This window comes from Platichthys flesus, chromosome 6 (genome assembly GCF_949316205.1).
Source record: "Platichthys flesus chromosome 6, fPlaFle2.1, whole genome shotgun sequence".
Taxonomy (NCBI): domain Eukaryota; kingdom Metazoa; phylum Chordata; class Actinopteri; order Pleuronectiformes; family Pleuronectidae; genus Platichthys; species Platichthys flesus.
The window spans coordinates 23924011-23943615 of NC_084950.1; the positions used below are offsets into that span (position 1 = coordinate 23924011).

The following is a 19605-nucleotide window of genomic DNA, read 5'->3' on the forward strand; positions in this document are numbered from 1 at the left end:
TCAATTTATGTCAATAAAACAACAGGAAAGGAGAGAAAAGAAAAGAGGCTTTAGTTATTGATTTTTGTGGCTTTGCTTGCCAGCTGATAGAAAAGGCAATTGAATGGCTGTTTTCAATCCAAATAACAACCAAGATGTTGTGATGGATTCTGCAAAGGCAGACAAAGTCTGTCAAACAACATTTTATTTCAAATTATTTCCCATGACCACAGAGAGTAAAAGAAAAACAAACACATGGGATATCGGCAGAAATAAATACAAGCTTGAATTCTGATCCCTTTCGCTGCCCTATGTAAACACACATATCAGCTAGTGAAAACTTCACACTAACACAGATATAGCCTACTACTAAGACATAAAGAGGCAAGCAACATATGCGCACGCACACACACACAAAAAAGCCAGCAGGCCTTCGCCCACGCGCTGAGCAAACCCTCCACTTCATGAATATCAATACAAAATGTACAGGGCCACCTGCTGTACACAATACAAAGGCCATTTGCAAGTGAAATATCTGAAACACAGCTAAGGTTCAGTTCCCGACTACATATAGCAGAGGACCAAATGAAGCCACCACTTTACTTACCCTCCATTCCACTGACACATCCACCAGAGCCACCTACACACTAACAAGGCCTTTTGAATAAAAATATCTTTGTTAATGACACAGTAAAAGTGGATTTTTTTTTCCCTTTCTCTTCCACCACAAATCAGAATTGTGTTTCTACACAGACAGTCCTCCTCCACAGAGCAGTGTAAGCATCATCTAGCCGTCTTTCATAGGGCACATTTACTAGTGGGGCCCCTAAAATGGTTAGCCTTTCTTGATTGGCTGCTGTCTGTGAGTGACAGCAGGCCAATACAATTGTGAGCCGACTCTGTCATGCTCTCACTCTAGTAACCCAGTAGAAGAAGGACAAGGAGGGGGTTCTGTAGATACCAGTCCAGCCAATCAATAACATGGATTTTAATGAAGGGGGATCAGGGGCGGGATGCTCCTTAGCCTCCTGCTGTAGAGGTAACCATGACAACCCATAAATGACCCTACAAGAAAATGGATGAAGGAGCCTGCTCAGTGTAGTTTTACAGATAGGCAAGACTCTGCCATTCAGCCTTGTGTTTAATGTAATGGGAAACAAGGCTGAACATTATTTGTTTTTCAATCCTTCCAGAGAATATATTCTCTACATATTTTAAGCAACAGCTATTAGAGACAGTACAGTTAATCACAACACTCAAGATTCTACTCCAACCAGTCTTTCAGATTGTCAGAGGCTGGTTCAATGTAGAAATTGGGGGGTTAACTTCTTTTATCTGGAGCCCCCGTACAGCAGTCGTTATTTATTATCATTCGCTTTCACCCGACACAGAAATTCCCACTTGATCCGCTGATTATATGAGAAACTTTCTGGTCACAAGGCACTTTGTGTCTTTTTCCCGCTTGCTAAGATAGGACAACAGGGGAGAGAGCAGTGAAATTAAATGGCTGACAAGGTTAGCTGCAGTTCTATGCTAGCGTTTGAGCATGATGATGACAAATGCGGTGATTTCCCTCTACGAGATCCCACTGAACTGATTTCATTAACGCTGCGCTTCCTTGAAGATCCACAAAGAATTTCACGCATGCAGTCTTCACCAGAAGCCCTGTTACATACTCCCAGAAGGCATGAACAACTATGGTATTAACTAGGGAAGAGAGCAAAATTGTGATAATGAATAGGAGGCAAACTAAACCTGCACCTCAATTTAACAGTAGGAATCTAGGAGTCAACCCTTACAGCTCGACTAGAATTTATATAGCCACGCATATAGCTGCTGCATAAACAGCTGAACAGTGGTTATTGGGGAGTGCAAACACCAACAACACTGACAAAGACTGTCAAATTATTGTCTCCATAATTTATTCCTCCTTTTATACAAGACCTGTAATTTGAATGCAATCATGCAGAAGAGAAATTAGACGCTTTCTTTGTTTTGTCAGGGAAGAAGAGGTTTTCGAGCCATAAGCTCCCCTTTTGTTATGACTCAACTTCAATCCTTACCTCCGCCATCCACACCGGAAGGTCCAACTCATCTACCAGATTTATTGATAACAATCAAAATCAGTCTGTTGGTTTGTGTGGTTACTCATATCAAGGTTTTCTATCTTTTTTTGTAGGCCTCTGATAATGTTATCGGAGGGATTTCATTTTGCAGAATAGCAAGGATTTTACAGGTCGCAAGGATAAATATCAATTTCATAAACTAGGATGCTGAGCATTGTACTGGTCGAGCACCACAGATTTTTAAAAGCTAATATCAACACGATAAGTGCCGATAATTATTTTTTTTGCATTTGAACATTGCAATGAAACTTAATATCACGTGAAACGAGGATTGTTTACTGATTATATCGCTATTATAACTCAAATAACCAGAAAATATTTTTGCACATTGGTGTTTATGTACAGTGTTCTTATTTACAAATGTTTTTTTAATGCACAAAACCGATTTTACTTGCTTGTACAATCATCCTGTACTGCACTTTACAGACCAGCTCCTGAGACTTTGAAATTACCACATGATTTTGAAGGTGAATTGTATTAATCATTCAACCCCAAAACATTAATGTGCCAATTCCGCAAATAAACTGGTAAAAGAACGTGCCATGAGAACTTGCGCACCTCACACATACTAGCTCCAGTTTTCTAAAGCCAACTGCCTGTGAAAGGATAAGGAGATCAAACATCCACCACTCATCCTTTGAACGGGACTGGGGAGCAGCCAGTTCAAGTTGACACTGGGCGAGAGGCCAGGTACATTCTACAGGCAATTAAGCTTTGGACTCTGGGAGGAAGCCGGGGTACCAATACAAAAGATTTATTTGACACCAGTTATACTAGTGTATCTTAATTGAGGTTTCAAACATTTCTAAAATGAAGTTAGCTCAAATCACACACCTAACACATAGTGAAAAAGCAATACCTTCCAACTGGCAGACACTTTTACATAGTAGGCCATGCAATATCAAGAGTTTGTAAGTCAAAAATCAAGATAGTAACCTTTGTTGCAACAAGAAATGTGACTAAGCACAACCAACTTAAAATTCAAAGTTTGGGGAACAGTGTGTACATGCTTGAAGTGTGTTAAGAGCTTGCACCTGTCAGTGATGACTGAGGGTCAGAAGTCATGAGCATGAGAATACAATAGAGACTCATTCATGAAAAAGAGTCTGTGCAAAGGATCTATTATAAAAAATAAGCTTCATTTTTTGGCTTGTTAACCTTCCAGCCACTATATGAGCTCAGGAGACAAAAATAGCAGAAGTCAGCAGTTACCACAGAAACCAGATCGCTCTGCAGTTTTGACGTTCTTACGGGGGGTTACCAGAGCAACAGAGACAGCTGGTTGCTGTCAGAGAGTTTGGTTTCATCGAATGGCCATAGTCAGTAAGTACCTTATTCTGGTCTTGAGCACCAATAGTGCCACAAACAAATACCACACACAATCTGGAGCCTCCTCAGCATGACTGTTCAAAGCCATTAGTGGCTCATCTCTGCATTTCAAGTTGATGTGATCCTGTCAGGCAATAGACAAAATAATATCTAGCTTAAACAGCAACTTAAAGGCCAGTGATGAAATAGCACTTATACAATGTTGGAGAGATATGACTAAGGTAGGGCCCCCAGCAAAACTCCCACAATCCAAACATGCCTCCATTTGCCAATTGCATTACCCTGAGCTCATCCATGCCAGAAGGCATAATGTTGGCAATCTAAAATTAATCTGACACAGAAATAGCCTGTTCGAAAGTTAGTCGCACATTCAGGTGTCAGGCGGTAACTGCAGAGTAGATTGGAGGCGCTTTTTATCAGACCCCTTCACTTCTAAAACATTTTGTTATCGCAGCATTCTGCTGAACTAAACTATAAGTATTTTTTCCAAAACAATCTACCAAGAACACAATGGTCACTTTGAGTTCCAGAGATCATGTGAACAAATGGTAGAAAGCAGTTTGAGCTTTACAGCGGAAAGCTTGACTGAAGCTTCTCCTCAGTGAAAGACACAGAGGCATCTACAGGTCTTTAGACTGCAAGAAAAGAGATGCTCTGGTCTGATGAAACCAAGATTGAACCATGAGGTGTGAATTCTAAGTATCCTCTTTGAAGATAACCAGACACCGTTCATGACCCGTCTAATATCATTCCAACAATGTGGCATGTTGGTGGCAACATCATTCTGTTGGGGCGTTTTTCAGCAGTAGGTAAAGGAAGACTGGTAAAGGTTGAGGAAAAGAAAACAGATTTCTTTAATCAAAACTGCTTTCAGCTCCCACAATGTGTGAGCATGTTTGGCAACAGTTGACACGTGTAAAACTTTAACAAACCCATGTATTTAATGTCTGTATTGAGCCAGAGCCCTGACTTGAATCCAATGAAGCTCTAGAAATCTGAAAATGCTGAGAATATACAGATGTAGATGTATTAGGTAGGATAAGAGACACAGTATATATAGCCATACTATTCAGAGGTAAAGATGAACTAGACACAGAAGTTTAGGTTTAGTGGAAGACTGTAATCCCAAACCCTCTGTTACTCTATAGTCAAGGTATTCAATGTCCCGAAATATATTTGCAAAGTCTTATACACTTTATAAATGAATCACACTAAAAGCCTTTATTTTTTAAACTGAGGCAGTTTAAAGACTTGAACAGTCCAGCGTGTTAGAAGCACCATCTTTGCAAGCATGTGCCAGGCTTAGGTGTTGCTAAAAAAGACATACCACTAGAAGTTAAAAGTGAAATCTAAATTCTAAAGCAAACCCAACCTGCACTCTGACAAGGTCAACAAAGTATCACATTCACGAGTGACTTAGGAAAAGCTTTGTGAACGCCTCGTTTGTTTTCATTCATGTGTTGTACTGTTTAGGGGATTAAAATGTCCACCAATGTCTTTATGACATTGGTGGACGCTAGGGCTGCAACTAGCGACTATTTTGATAGTCGATTAATCATCGACTATTGAAACGATTAATCGACTAACCGGATTATGAATGACACATATTCTCAATTGCTCTTATTTAGCCAACAGCTTTTAAATTTAGCTTGAGGTTGTTTGAGGTATGTGATGACTGAAAATAAAGACAATAAGATCGATACTTCATTCAAAAAAGAATTCTTTAATAAACTTTGCTGCATATAAGGGTACTGTTGACACAAAAACAAAGACAAATCAAGCTTTTGTCCATTTAAAACCAAGAACATGCCAAGTGCTGGTACTAAAATTAAATTAAAAACCAAGTATACATTTTTCCTGTTAACAAAAAGGACAGGGAAAGTATCAGCAATAAAAACATTAAAAAAAAAGAAACTACAGTCTTCTTCGGACTGCATAACTGTGATTTAAAAAGACGTTTGTCAGGCAATAGGATAACATTATGCTTTTAAACTCGTTAAAAACAAATTTGAACCATATTTTGGTAATTGATTCTAGAATCCTGCACACAGGTATATGCGTTTATATAGCAAGCTATCTAACCGAGGCGAGTCTGCATCGCATGTTGCGATGTCAAACGTGCCTCCTCCTCGAATGCGCGTGTCCTGCTTCCATGGAGAGCAGGTCAGCCGTACAGATATTGCACGTATTTTTTTTCGGACTATGTTGAGGGTGAAGTTCTTCCCGCGATGCTGTTGCAGCGAACGCCATTGGTCCATGTTTTGTCGCTATTGCACATGCGGGAGTTCCAGAGATAGGAAGGAAGCAAGATGGCTCACTCCTCAGCTACTTCCAGCAGCGCCTCCGGTAAATCAACGTTGAGTTCAGCTGCACGGCACGAAAAACACGTGCTATGACGTTATCAACGATTCGTCGACGGATTTTTGTCGAAGACATCGACTAATCGTTGCACCCCTAGTGGATCCTGAGAAGTAATTTTAACTCGTCATTGTCTGTGTGGCATGTTACAACATGTTAGGCATGTTGTAAGCAATCTGAAAACCCTAAATATAATCCATAATGCATTTCATAAGTATCTCACAATGTCAAAGAAAGTGATACAAAATTCTAGGATTCAGACCCTGATCTGGATCTGCACCAAAATTGTATATCTCCTTCCTGATACAGACCCCATCCTTCCACCTAGTTTAATGGTAATCTGTCTAGCAGTTTTTGAATGATCTAGCTTACAAACAAACCCACCAACGAACAAAGGGATAGGGGTGAAACCATAACATAATTAGTGGATGGCGATGACTGACAGCGTTTGTGGTGTGTGTAAAGTGCGTTTTCAGGGACACTAAAGCGCAAGAGCCCTTGCATTCCTCTAGCGTGCTTGCGTACCCTTTCTTGCGTGCGTCGCCCAATTTTTGTAACTATACGACAAAGATACGCAAGCCTCACCAAGCCCACAAGGCTGTGATTGGTCTGCTAACTACATCCTCTCCGGAGTCACATTTCCTGTTTCATGCCCCCATAATACCGGCAGAAACCACGGAAGATTTAGAAAAACGAATATGGACCAAATACAAGAGCGTTTAGCAGAAGAGATCCTCAGTGGATGTCTCAACACCACCTGAAGATTAACCTTGACAAAACTGAACTTCTTTTCCTTCCAGGGAAAGACTCTCCCATCCACGACCTGACTATTAACTTTGACAACTCTGTGTTAACCCCCACTCCGACGGCTAGGAACCTGGGCGTAACACTCGACAGCCAACTCTCCCTTACTGCCAACATTTCTGCAACAACACGGTCCTGTAGATTCATGCTGTACAACATCAGGAGAATACGCCCCCTTATCACTCAGAAGGCGGTGCAGGTTCTGGTCCAGGCTTTGATCATCTCACGTCTAGATTACTGTAACTCGCTCCTGGCAGGTCTACCTGCTACTGCCATCCGACCTTTGCAGCTCATCCAGAATGCAGCAGCTCGACTGGTTTTTAACCAACCTAAATTCACTCACACTACTCCTCTCCTCCGCTCCCTTCACTGGTTACCAGTGGGTGCTCGCATCCGGTTCAAAACACTAGTACTTGCGTACCATGCTGTGAACGGATCCGGTCCAGTCTACATCCAGGACATGGTCAAACGTTACACCCCACCCCGTTCACTCCGCTCTGCTTCGGCCAATCAGCTCGTTGCTCCCTCACTGCGAGCTAAACAATCATCAAAAACACGACTGTTTTCCGTCCTGGCTCCTAAATGGTGGAATGAGCTCCCCATTGACATCCGGACATCAGAAAGTCTACACATCTTCCGCCGAAAACTAAAAACATACCTCTTCCGACTTTACCTTGAATAAAAAAAAAAAAAAAAAAACACTAACAACTTTTTGAAACTAACACTTTACTAGCACTTAAATGGCACTTACTTATAGCACTTTGTAGTTTTGCTTTATTTGAAGAAATTGTATTTTCTTGATTCTTGTCGTCCTTGGTATGTACCCTCGGGTTTGAATGCACTTATTGTGAGTCGCTTTGGATAAAAGCGTCAGCTAAATGAAATGTAATGTAATGTAAAGATCCAAAAGTATAACGATTTGTATAACCCATCATCTGGGACAAATTTGTCTGCCAGAAAAAGGCTATGAGGAGCAATAGTGGCGATGTAAATATACAGTCAACAACGACTGCCACACACAAAGAAGGCGTCTCTAAGGTCATCTTCGACAAAAAAAGGTTATTTCGCCTCTCTGGCGGTGAACTGCTTTGCAACACGCGCAACCCTTGGAAAACCATACATTAAACAAGTCCATCGACAGAACTGCGTGAAAAGCCGCAGCCGCAGTTGCAGAAGCATTCGCCTGCCTTATCACTGCATCTATTTTTAAGTGCTGCCGATTTTTGAAAACATAGACAAATAGTTAATGAAATGCCACACTCAATGAAACCTTGGGGGATATCCTTTTAGAAAATAATAACTTGACTCCAAGTCAATTCAGCTTCTCTTCAGCTTCGACACGTACAGTTTGTGCTACTCTGTCATCCATGGGCAGAATTTGCAGATGAAAGGGACCACACATTTCTTTGCATTTGAACTTCTGTTTTACCTTTTGTTAAAATTGCAGAAAAACAGGGCTGGGGGTTGGCTGATTGGAGGTAATGATTAATTGTGTCTCACTAGCTGGACAATCCAGGTAGGACCACTTTGCAATCTATACAAACACTTTATAAGCAGGTTTTGAAAAAACCTTTGAAAAGCAACCAAATGATTTCAATCACTGTAAAATTTGAACTAAATATGGTCTCTTGAGTTTGGAAAATATGGTAAAATATGTAGACATTTTCCTTGTTATTAAATATTTAAAATCTTTCAAGGGTGGCTCCCCCTCCACTCAATGTGTTTATTGAACTTAACCAAAAGCATCAACAAGAGCTACCACCAGAGGTGATGTAGAATACCATGAACCTTTTCCTATCGTGCCGGATATACCTAGAACACTGTACTAAAATAATTGAGGAACATCACAACACATTTTCCAATTCTGTAAAACAATGGTTACTGAATACTCAGATATGTCATCATCTGGAATAGTCTTGTTACTGTTTATCTATTTCCCCTTCTCTGTCTACTTTTAATGTAAATTGTGTATTATATTATATTAGTGCAGTCAGTTTAACGCATTATTAACGACGTTAACGCAAACCCATTTTAACGACGTCAATTTTTTTAGCCCTACAAAGTACTGTGTTTAATTTATTTCAAAGTAGTCTGACACTTCCCTGTGTATTTTGTTTGTTATTTTGTTGCTTGTCTGTTTGAGTAGCTGGCTGAAAGCAAAGAAGTAGTAGGCTTACCTTTTATTGGTAACCTAACTGTTACGGTTCATTGTTTCTGAAATAAAAGGCCTGACTGCTATGTTCACAGCAAACTTGAAAAAAAGTAAATATTAAACCATGGTTTAACTGCACTATAGTCCTTGTAATTTTATTTTGTACCGCCCTGTTTGGCAGTGTTGTTTTCCAATAAAATAAAACATTTGCTTAAAGCAAGCCAATCCACTTTTCCATGTTGATAAGAGCATTAAAATGAAATAAAATTGGGAAAAAAAAATAAATGAAGGGACATTTAGAATAGATACAAATTTGCGATTAATTGTGATTAATTTTCAGTTAACTATGACATAAATGCGATTTATCGTGATTAAATATTTTAATCTTTTGACAGCACTAATATATATATATATATATATATATATATATATATATATATATATATATGTACATAGCAGCTGACTTGGACATTTGTGTTCTTCTGACATACATCCCCTCCAATGCATGTCTGAAAGCAGCTGTAAATGAGGGTCTGTCAAATTCAAGTGAATGGCTTTACCAACGTCCCTGCATGGACTGCAATTTATTAAGGCTTTGAACATAGCTATGGTTAAGGTCAGAATTAAAGAATTAGTCTCAAATACAATCCACAAAACAAGGCCATGGTGAGGTATTATTTGTCTATAAATAAAATTATTGTAAATGGCAGATCATCTTTTTCCAGTGAAAATTCCTTTGTCATTAAAGAAAAACTTTCTTAAGGTGTCTAAATATGTTACCTGTTGCAGTGTCTGCTGATGCAGTAATGGCTGCTCAGAAAAAAACATGGTTCCAAGCTGTTCCCTAAAATGCAATTCCAATGAAATAGCCAATAAAAGGGGCTCCACTTACCAGTGAGTGTTTAAACAAATGCTGGCGGGGTTAATTGCTAAACCTACAGAGGTGAATTCATTAAGTTTTAGCCCGTTTCCATCCATCTCTATGGCTCAGGTAGTCTCAACAAGTATGAATGAATTTAAACAAAGCTGCATAGAAGATAGAAGTGTGAGCTTGTTTTAACAATAACTAGACTTGGATTGTCTATGCTTCATCAACAAGTGTCCTAAGCCTGAAATGCATGTATAAACTTGATTTTAGTTTATCTAAGTATAATATTGTAGTCAAACGTCAAGCACCACAACAACTTCATAAGTTCATCATTTACGATATGTAATGATAGTCAGAGCTTGTTATCTGCCGAAAAATCTGCCTAATATTTCTTCAAAGCACTATTATAAAAGTCAATACAGAAACTACACCTGTGAAGTCTTAAGTCAGATCCTGTGAACTCATTGACTAGCACTGAATAACTTCTGTGGTCTATGCAGTATGTGCATTGACTGAGGCCTTGTCAGAGCACTGCTGCCAACTGGTTTGCTATTACAATACTCAACAAGTATGGTCTTCTAGCATACTTGGTCTAAGCTCCACATTCGGAGACAAACTTGAGAAGACTACAGCCCTATGCAAATACGAGACAGCAGAATGACAAATGCTTCATCATATATTAAATATCGCATCTCTGACAAAATATTGTGTGAATGCAAAACTGAAAATAATGGTCTAATTGCAAGGTGAAGCATTAAAATAATGGGCATTCAATTCAAATGTTGGAGATTGAATGCTTTAAGAACAATAAGAGAAAAGAGAAAACCATTCAATTTTTTTCTTTATTCAAACTATCTATTCAACTTTATTTATTTATTCTCCTATCTTCTTTTATATGAATTATCTCATCAAATTCAAAGGCAAGAAACGGCAAAAAAAACTTAAAATATAGGGATGAGAAGAAAAGCTCACCCGACACACTGTCATATATCATCATTCATTTTATACTATGATAACCACAACAGCCACAATATAATATAATCCCTTAACCTACAGAATGTCATCTAAATAAATAATAATTCCAAATGTTTTTGTGAAATGTTTATGTAGTACTATGCCCAACCCCTTTCTAAAGCAGAACACGAACCCTGCAGACTGAAAATACTTAAGACCATTTATCTTCAACCAAGGTTCAAGATAACATTAAGCTTGACCCTCAAATGACCTCAGATTTTGACAAGAATTCTGAAAATCAAACCAAAACCTCAGTCAGGCTTTGGTGAAATGTGAGGTTTGATGTGTACCAATACTCCAATAAACAAAGATTACATTCAGCTGCTCTGTGGAGAAATGCTGCTAGACAGCTCTCCACCACTACAACCTGCAGGATGCTAGCACATCAAAGTCTCGGCTAGCTCTTATCCGACAATAAAAACAATAAGTCACTTTTGGCTGTGACTGTATGACCATGACAGAATCAATGGAATCAGCCCAGGCTTCCTTGAGCACTGAGCAGGTATTGGAATGAGGCATGGATTGATCTGAGTGAAAGGTATTCTGGTGACGGTGGTAGAGCCCCCCCCTTACGGATCAACACTACTACTCCTCTGAGGGGGGTTAGGAGGTGCATGGTGCCCGAAGACAGACACACATGCTCACATACGTACACAACAGCAGTGGGCTATGTTAGCTTCGGCAGCATCCATGGCTGGAAATACTACTTCTGGAAACGATGCAACTCAGAGGAAAGCATCCATCTTCTGACACACTCACTCATACACACGCAAACATACACAATGACACGCTTAAATAGCGTTTAACCAACACGCCGCTATACTAAGGAGGACTGGAAATACATAAAGACAGGAGATGATCGCGTAACCACACACTCATGCATTTAGACTGAGAGCGAGAGAATGCAAGACAGGCACTAAGCTCAGCGTGAGCTTTTGCTGCCGACCCTCTGTGCTAAAATGGTAGATCCCAGATTTTTCCCCATGCAATTTGCCACCAGCAACCATGGAGGCAAAACAGGAAGAAGGTGAGGAAAATAGAAGATGGATGCAGGAATAGAGGAAACATAACAATTCTCTTTATTCTCCCTCTCATTCAGATGGAGCACACACACAAACATAAAAAGACACAAGCATAGACAAACACAGAGGAGGCGGGAGGATGGTGGTGGTACTTACATGAGGACTCTGTGCCGAACATGGCTGGGCCGGGAGCTGTGATGGACAGAGAGGAGGAGGAGGAGAAGGAGGAAAGGGGGAGAGAGAAAGGGGAGGGTAAGAGAGAGAGAGAGGGAGGTTGATGAACAGGCAGCTACACAGCGGGGGTCATCAAAGCAACACAATGCAGCCAGCCGGCCGTCACTGCCTCCCAGGCGGCCAGATGCCCTAGCTCCGCACTCAGTCGTTGCTTTAAAAGCCCTCCTCCACCGACACGCGCACAGTTAGTCCGGCCGCAAAAAAAACGCGGAAAACAAGAGGCCTTGTGGAGGACTAAATCATTAAAAAACATAAAATAAAAACAAACAGATATCCTTCAAGCCAAGGTGATCTGGTAAAATTCAGACATGGAGATGTGGGTAGTTATCGCATCTCTCCTCTTTATGCAGTCTATAGCCTCCTTCTCATCCTCTCCTCTCTGTCACTCTCTCATTTCTCATTCCACTGTAGGATTTACTCATGAAGAGAGAGAGAGCGAGAGAGAGAAAGAGAGAGAGAGAGAGAGAGAGAGAGAGAGAGAGAGAGAGAGAGAGAGAGAGAGAGAGAGAGAGAGAGAGAGAGAGAGAGACTTTCCCAGGGAATGGAGAGAATGGATGATTGAAAAAATAAATTCTGGTGAAGAGCTGCTGCTACTGCAGCCGCTGTAAGACAATAGCTAAGCAAACAGAGACTGACGTCACAGCAAGGGGTTGGGGTGCAGGGTGGGGGCAATAAAAAGGCTGACCGTACTGCTGCTAAATGGAGAGAAGCGGGTAAGGAGGGAGAAGCAGCAAGAAACATGGAGAAAAGGGGGAGAATGGCAGAAAGGGGTGGAAAACCTGCAAAAGAGCTGAGCAGGAGATAGAAGGGCAGAGGCAAAAAAGGGTAAGATGGCAGAATGGAGTAGGAGGAGGTATCAGAGGGAAAAAATAGAAAGAGGGAGAGCAAGATGGAGATGGAGAGGAGCGGGGACAGATAAAGAGATATAGAGGGGGAGGAGGAAGACAGCTGGAGCAGAGGGGGGCATTGGAGGAGAGGAGAGGGAAGCAGGCCAGTCAAAATGGTTTGTCTACCATTTGTCTGCACACACACACACGCACACACGCATGCATGCACGCACGCACACACGCAGAAGCAGCATGGGGGGCAGGGGGCTGCGGTCTGTCAGATGGACAAATTTAAATGAGTATTGAGCAAAGCATTGGAGACGGCTGCGTGTTGACCTGCTGTTAACACAACTCACCTGGCTTTCAAGGTGTCAGAAAACACATATTTGTTGATGTTATCACAACATTATCAGTAAGAGCTGCATTTAAGGTAAAAATACTGCATCAAAAATGTTGAATAAATGTCACGTTAAAGAATATCAAGTGCTTACTCTGCTATTCATTTAGAAAGCAAAGCAAATATAGAGAAATCTCTAACATAAAATTACTAAACCCTCAAATCCTTACATGCTTAAGCAAAACACATAACATGTGTGGCGTAAATGAAAGAAAAGGTAAATAGTGTAAGCTTTCAATAATGAGATGCACACATAATGAAGACTTATTATTTAAAGTTTCCAGAAAGAACGTTTAAAGACTATTTTGTGTCTTCAATTTGAATTGGACTCGCATCCAAATATAGCCAAGTATAGATCACTAACAACGTCTAACATCTGTCTTTTGTCTGACTTGGGAACGTCAACAATCAGAATTCACTCCCGGGTCAAATGATTCTGCAGTAGAAACAGGTTTTGTGATGAAACATGACATCTTGGTGAACATGCTAATATGCCAAGACAGCGAGGTGAGAGTGTCTCAGTTTTCTATGCACTTGTGATGTTGAAAATGAGACACTGGGGAAAAAACAGAAATGCAAACTGGCAATGGGAGAAGAGTTGATTGGGTTTACCAGCATAAAAAAAATAAAAAAATAATGCATTGATCTGTGAAATTTGGTGAAAAAGTGGTTACACTACTGAGTTACAGCAAATTAGACATAATTTATTGATATAATGAAATTCCCTCCAGTCATAAATCGCTTTACAAAAATTGGACGGCTGTTCGGTCAAATTGACATTTGACTATCCAAATCTAATCAATTCCACTTTTGTAGTGCTTCTACACGTTAATCTGTCTACCGTCCCAAAAACTCTGGAAAAAAACCACTCCCGCGATTTGTTGTGTTTCCTCTATGTCAGAAACGATACGCTAGACGGCGTTGAATGAAATTACGACCGAAATAAACGTTATAGTCACACCATGCCCATGTAGGGAGTTTTGCTACATGGCCTTGGACGAGCGAGCTAACGCTAGCCGAGCTCCCTAGGGGCTCCCCCCTGCTAGGGGAGTCCAGCTCCCATGCTAGCGTTAGCTCGCCCCATAAACAAGGGACCCCGGGGACACCTCTAAACGTTGACTCAACAGTGTGGAAGGATGCTGCTGCTGCGCCAGCTCAAGCTCCCACCTCTCAAACTGCTCCCACTCTGGGGCTGCGCTGGGGCTGCGCTGGGGGGGAGCTGGGGCTCTCGCAGCCAGGCTCACCGGGGCTGAGAGGGGCGGGGCACTCAGAACAGGTCAATCTGAGGAGGGCTGTTCTAAACAGGGTAAAAAGGGTGCCGTTTTAAATTATCCTTGTGGTATTTTGATCAAAATATGTTACACATTTCATTAAGACCACAATGCAGAGCTGCTAACTCTCACGCTTTCGCCGTGTGACACACGCTTTTGCATGTTTTCACACGCACTCACGCCACACATCCAATTTGTCACACCAAATAAAAATGGATCTTTGAAAATTAAAACTATGACTAAATCTATTTTAACTTGTTGACGAGGAGAGATGAAAATAATAGTGGTTGACTCACGATAATTTTTTTAAACATCCTATCAGGCCGTCATTAAGTACCAGGAGCGGGCGAGTGTGTGTGTCTGTTTGTGTGTGTATGCTCCCAGATAGCGCACTGGTCCGTTGGCTGGCTCCGCCCCCCGCCCCGCACACTCGCACAGAGAGACACAGTGAAAGCAGAGCGCGTTCTCGTGGAGCAGCCTCTCAGTGACTCACTGCTTCTTAACTATGGAAAGCTTCTTAATCAGAGCAGAGGCTGCAGTTGGTTACTATCGAGCCTCAGTTTCTGTGTTCGCCTCCAGTCTGACCTGCTCTCGCTTTTTTTTTTACATTTCGCCAACTAAAACATATTTTTAAGCTATTAGGCTGCAGCTATATGTTTTTATTTATTTAAAAATAGGGTACTTCTTATTTCATACATTTTCCATAAATATGGGGAGGACTCAAATAGCCCTACATAGCTCTGCGTTTATTTTATTTCAAAGTGGTGTTACACTTCCCTGTGTATTGCGTTTGTTGATTTCCTTTGTTGTAACAGGTAAACATATCAATAAAATGTCAACAGTTTTCTTTATTGTTGTTCTATAATTACATAAATGCAACAAACTATAGTTAAGTATAGTATAACTTTATATAAAACTTTCTTAGCTTTGTTATCAAATATGTTTTGCGGCTCCAGACAAATTTTATTTGGGGGAAGAGGGTCCATTGTATTGCTTAAAAAGGCTACTGTTTAAGCATTTAAGCACTTTATTTGTTGCACCTTTTTGTTTGAACGTGTGGTGGGAGGCTTTGTTTAATGAAAATATTTCTCCCTAACTAATCTTGTGTAATTTTTTGCTGAACATAAATCATTAACTGCTCTTAAGAATACAATTATTAACAATATAGCTTAGGTTTCAGATAAGAATTAGTTGAATACCATTGTAATCAAAATGTCAATCAATCTACCTTGGTCAAATCTTAAACAAAGGTCCATTAATTCAGCTATATTGTGGTACATAGAAAGTCATTGAGGCACAACAATAATTTTCTGGTTGAATGTTCAGCTCAAGTCTAGAAGGCCCTACAAGTCATGATCAGAGGAACATGGATCAGAATAAGTTCAGGTATTGCACATCTTTAGCATACCACCCAAAAATCCACTAGAATGCAGGAAATCTACTTAAACCAAAATGTCCTGAGGGTGGACCTTCAGCTATGTCTTTGCTTCTTAGAATGTAACCAATGTTGTCCATCTCCAGTAGGCCGCCCCTATCAACGACTTCGGGCCCCAAAAACCACCAGAATGCACAACATGGATACAAGGCCAAATTCCTATTCACTGATATTTGAGCCACCAACGTGTGTGGCTGCCTGCGCTACAAAATGTTAGTCACCACCGACAAAATCTCACTCCAAGGTTTTTTGAAAAGTTGGCAGCTCTGCCAATGAACCATATCAACTGTGATAAAATGGGCATAATATGTCCCCTTTAAGTGTTGGCATCAAATTTAAAGAAATGCAGTCTTATTATAAGATGCTTTGCAAAGGTACTTGTGGCTAGCTAGCCATGTAGCCAGCTACGTTGAGCTAAACATAGAGCATTCACAAGATTGTAAATTAGCAGATAGGTGCGTATGGAAAGACAAAACCACAATGCCTGAGGTCACAGCTGTCGCTAGTACAAGGGCAAATAAAATCAAAAAAGGAGCCTTGATTGCTGTATTCAGGACATTTGAATCCTTTCACAGCTCTAAATTTAAATGATTCAAGTTTTTCATGCCCTTTTCTGGATGCATGGATGCACTGATGTACGAGTGGTGAACTTACTACAAGAGGTAAATCTCATTATTGATGCGTACAGTAAAACTTAAATGAAGACTGAAGTATGGAGCCTTTACATGTAGTAAAGTGCACACAACCCAGTATCAGTGGAGTAGTGGTGCAGAGTGGGCCTGCTTTGAGCATATGAATGGGTACAGTGGTGAGTCCGTACACCAGCCTGCTAACCTAAATAGATGGGAGGTCAGTCAGACGTCCTTGAGGGCCCCGCTGTGAATGGCGTGAAGCTAGCTAGGATGTGGATTAGCTCAACAGCTGAAAAGGGGAGCATGTACTGATGGAGGCCTCTGTTCTTTTGTGTCTCATACCCAGTCGCCTCCTCCTCCTCCTCCTCCTCCCAAGTCTTTGTGCTTCGAGAACAGGCAAAGACCCTGAATCTACTGTTTTACTGCCCAAAACATCTATAGTGGTGCCAAGTTGCCAACTTGGTCATATCTGATTTTAGGTTTGGATAATACTTTGTAGCATGTCACCTGGGTGGATAAGGGTAAATTATCTGTATTTATACAGGGATTTTATAGTCCACTCAAAGTGCTTTACAGTTTTGCCATTCACACATTCACACATGCATTCATAGAGTGCATATTGTGCAGCCCTTTCTCTATCACACATCACCGGCACAGTTGTCAGGGAGAGTGGGGGATGAACAGCTCAGAAGTGGTGCGACAGTGTTGGCTAAGCAAGGCAGGAGTAATAACACAGTGGTTTTCAAAATCAAATGTAAATACACACTTTATTGTGGTAACATGCAGTAACGCCCTAAACTTCATTACTTTATTCTAGGGCTGACTTCAATGACTCCAAGCTTCAACACTTCAACTGTTGCCAATCAACATACAGACCAGTAATTCTCAGACAAGGACATTCAATCTTTTTGGCATATCCCAAATCTACAAATAGTTTAGCAAAGCACCTGAAGAATGCAAGTAAAGCTGAATAATCCTTAAACTCGGATCCCAAAGTCTTAAAAAAAGGGCGACAGACAATGTTTTGGAGCTTCTGCTGTATACGACATTACACTTTCATTCACGGTTCAATGTTAACAATGTGAGTAGTGACTTGCTTTTACCATACGTGTCGATGTTTCTCAAAATAAAACATCAACGGCAATACTTTCTCTAGGTTATTTAGCTCCGTAGGCTAATCTCTATTAACAGCTATCTGTAAATGAACGCATATAAATTTAAAATTCGATAGCCGATGCAATCCAGTAATTGTTTTCCACCTATTTGTCTCTCCAAACGGACTGCTTACCTGTTGGTAGGGTTGGTAATGAATAATCGAATATACGATTATTCATCATTAAGAATTAATTTGAATAAAAATCCAAGCCTAATGAATAATCGTTCTAGTCCCGCGCATTATGAGAACAACATCTTCCGGTATCTTGCGTGAGCGCAACTTCCTACAGCAGATGAGTGTAACCGGTGCTAAATCCCTGTCAGATATCTTAACGGACTATTAGTTCAGATCAGTGATGTGTACATCTAAAGAAAATATGTATTCACTCTAACCGCCCCATCCCTTCCCGTAAACTCACAGACCAGGATTCCTTAACTAAAAAAATAAACATTTATTTATTGTATATATGTATATTTATTTATCATTCAGATAATGGAACATATATTTTCACAGTGAGCCTCTTTAACAAATTCAATTCAAGCAAAATATAATAGTATATAATCGAATTCCGTATCAGCGAACAGAGACTAACCAAATATTACTTCAACACGTTATTTAAGTGCACTGCACCACGGTGGGCATAAAGTCAAGATATCGCAATGGAATTGTCCTAAAAGTTTGTGCCGCGCACTTCGCTCTGTAAAGTCAGTCAACAATGTCCATTTCACTTATCAGGCACCTGGTAGGTGAGATGTTCATTGTAGCTGTAGCAGGAGCTGTAGCAGGAGCTGTAGCAGGAGCTAACTTCAAACCCAATGCTACCCTGGAGAGGGTCAGCGGCAGAGTACTCACGGGAGGAGACACGAGGTGAGGAGGAGAAAGAGCGTGGAGAGCGCAACACACTTGAATCTGCCGTGCAAATCACTGTTCAACGTGGACTCCGACTCCGTCTTCTCGCTAAGACTCGCCAGCCGTCTTCCGGTTCTTCGCAAATAATCAATTAATTGTTCAATAACCTATATTCGAGCATGAAAACTCCTGTAACTTGCTCAAACATGGTTGGTCAACAAGAAACAGCAACCAGAATACTTCTGGCCTCCAACTCTGGCCTGCATAACCATTAACAGAATCTGTTTAGACAATCACTGATATAGTGCAACCAGCTTACTAACAAACTATACAATTTTAGTCAAATGTATGTCCTCATCCTGGCTTAAGCTTTGAATACTCACCAGTAATTCTCACTGAAGATTCAAGGTCCAACAAATGTTATTTAGAACAGCTCTACTCGATTCATAAACCGTAGGCCAGACGAAGAACTTGTAGAGCTAAAAATTTCAATGGAAGTTTTCATTTGATTAAACTAATTTAATTGAGTGACTAAATAATTGGATATCTGGCAGTACAGATTGTGTTTCAAAGGTAGGGAACACCATACACTCTTGAATTTTCTTTTTTGAAAAAAGAATTTCAACATCCTGCATCAGTGTCACCATTCTACTCCTACAAACTGCTGTTATTCAGTTTAAGTGTGTTTGAGTCACACAATGTCCATGGTTTCACAACTTGGCACCATGCTCTGCATACAGCAGTGGCCGCCAACCCGTCGACTGGTCAATCTTGAAAGTCTTATCGGTCGATCCCTGTAATGCTCTGGATTCACTGGTGACTGTTGCACCATGGATCAGCTGTGTGTCGGTTGTCACTCGGGGCAGCCTGCCTGCTGCTGGCAGCAGAACTGCAGGTATATCTACTGCATTTCCTTCAATACAAGTCGGATTATGGACTAAACTAAATGTCAGGACTCTACGGTATGAAGACGTTCTTTTCTGGTCTGTCAATAACAATCAAACCCCGTCAGACCAGATGAATGGATCCTAAAAGTGAAACTGCTTTTCCTTTGAAAGGAATTCTGGAAGTGTTGGAAAGACATTTGTGACATAGAAAGATAAACATTGTGGTTCACAGTAGAATAAACAGACAAAAAAATTATTTTGCCAG

General features: G+C 40.7%; 1 protein-coding gene across 3 annotated transcripts in view; it reads right to left on the minus strand.

The window, feature by feature from the left end:
- LOC133955516 (suppressor of tumorigenicity 7 protein homolog) overlaps positions 1 to 19605 on the minus strand; it is a 59771-nt gene that overhangs the window by 28922 nt on the left and 11244 nt on the right. For 2 of the 3 annotated variants that reach the window (XM_062390383.1, XM_062390382.1), the window contains exon 2: positions 11809 to 11844. The exons of the other annotated variant lie outside the window; for it this stretch is intronic. In XM_062390383.1, the coding sequence (XP_062246367.1) occupies positions 11809 to 11830 (22 nt within the window). In that variant the 5' untranslated portion in view covers positions 11831 to 11844. The remainder of the gene's footprint in view (positions 1 to 11808; positions 11845 to 19605) is intronic. 3 annotated transcript variants of the gene reach the window in all.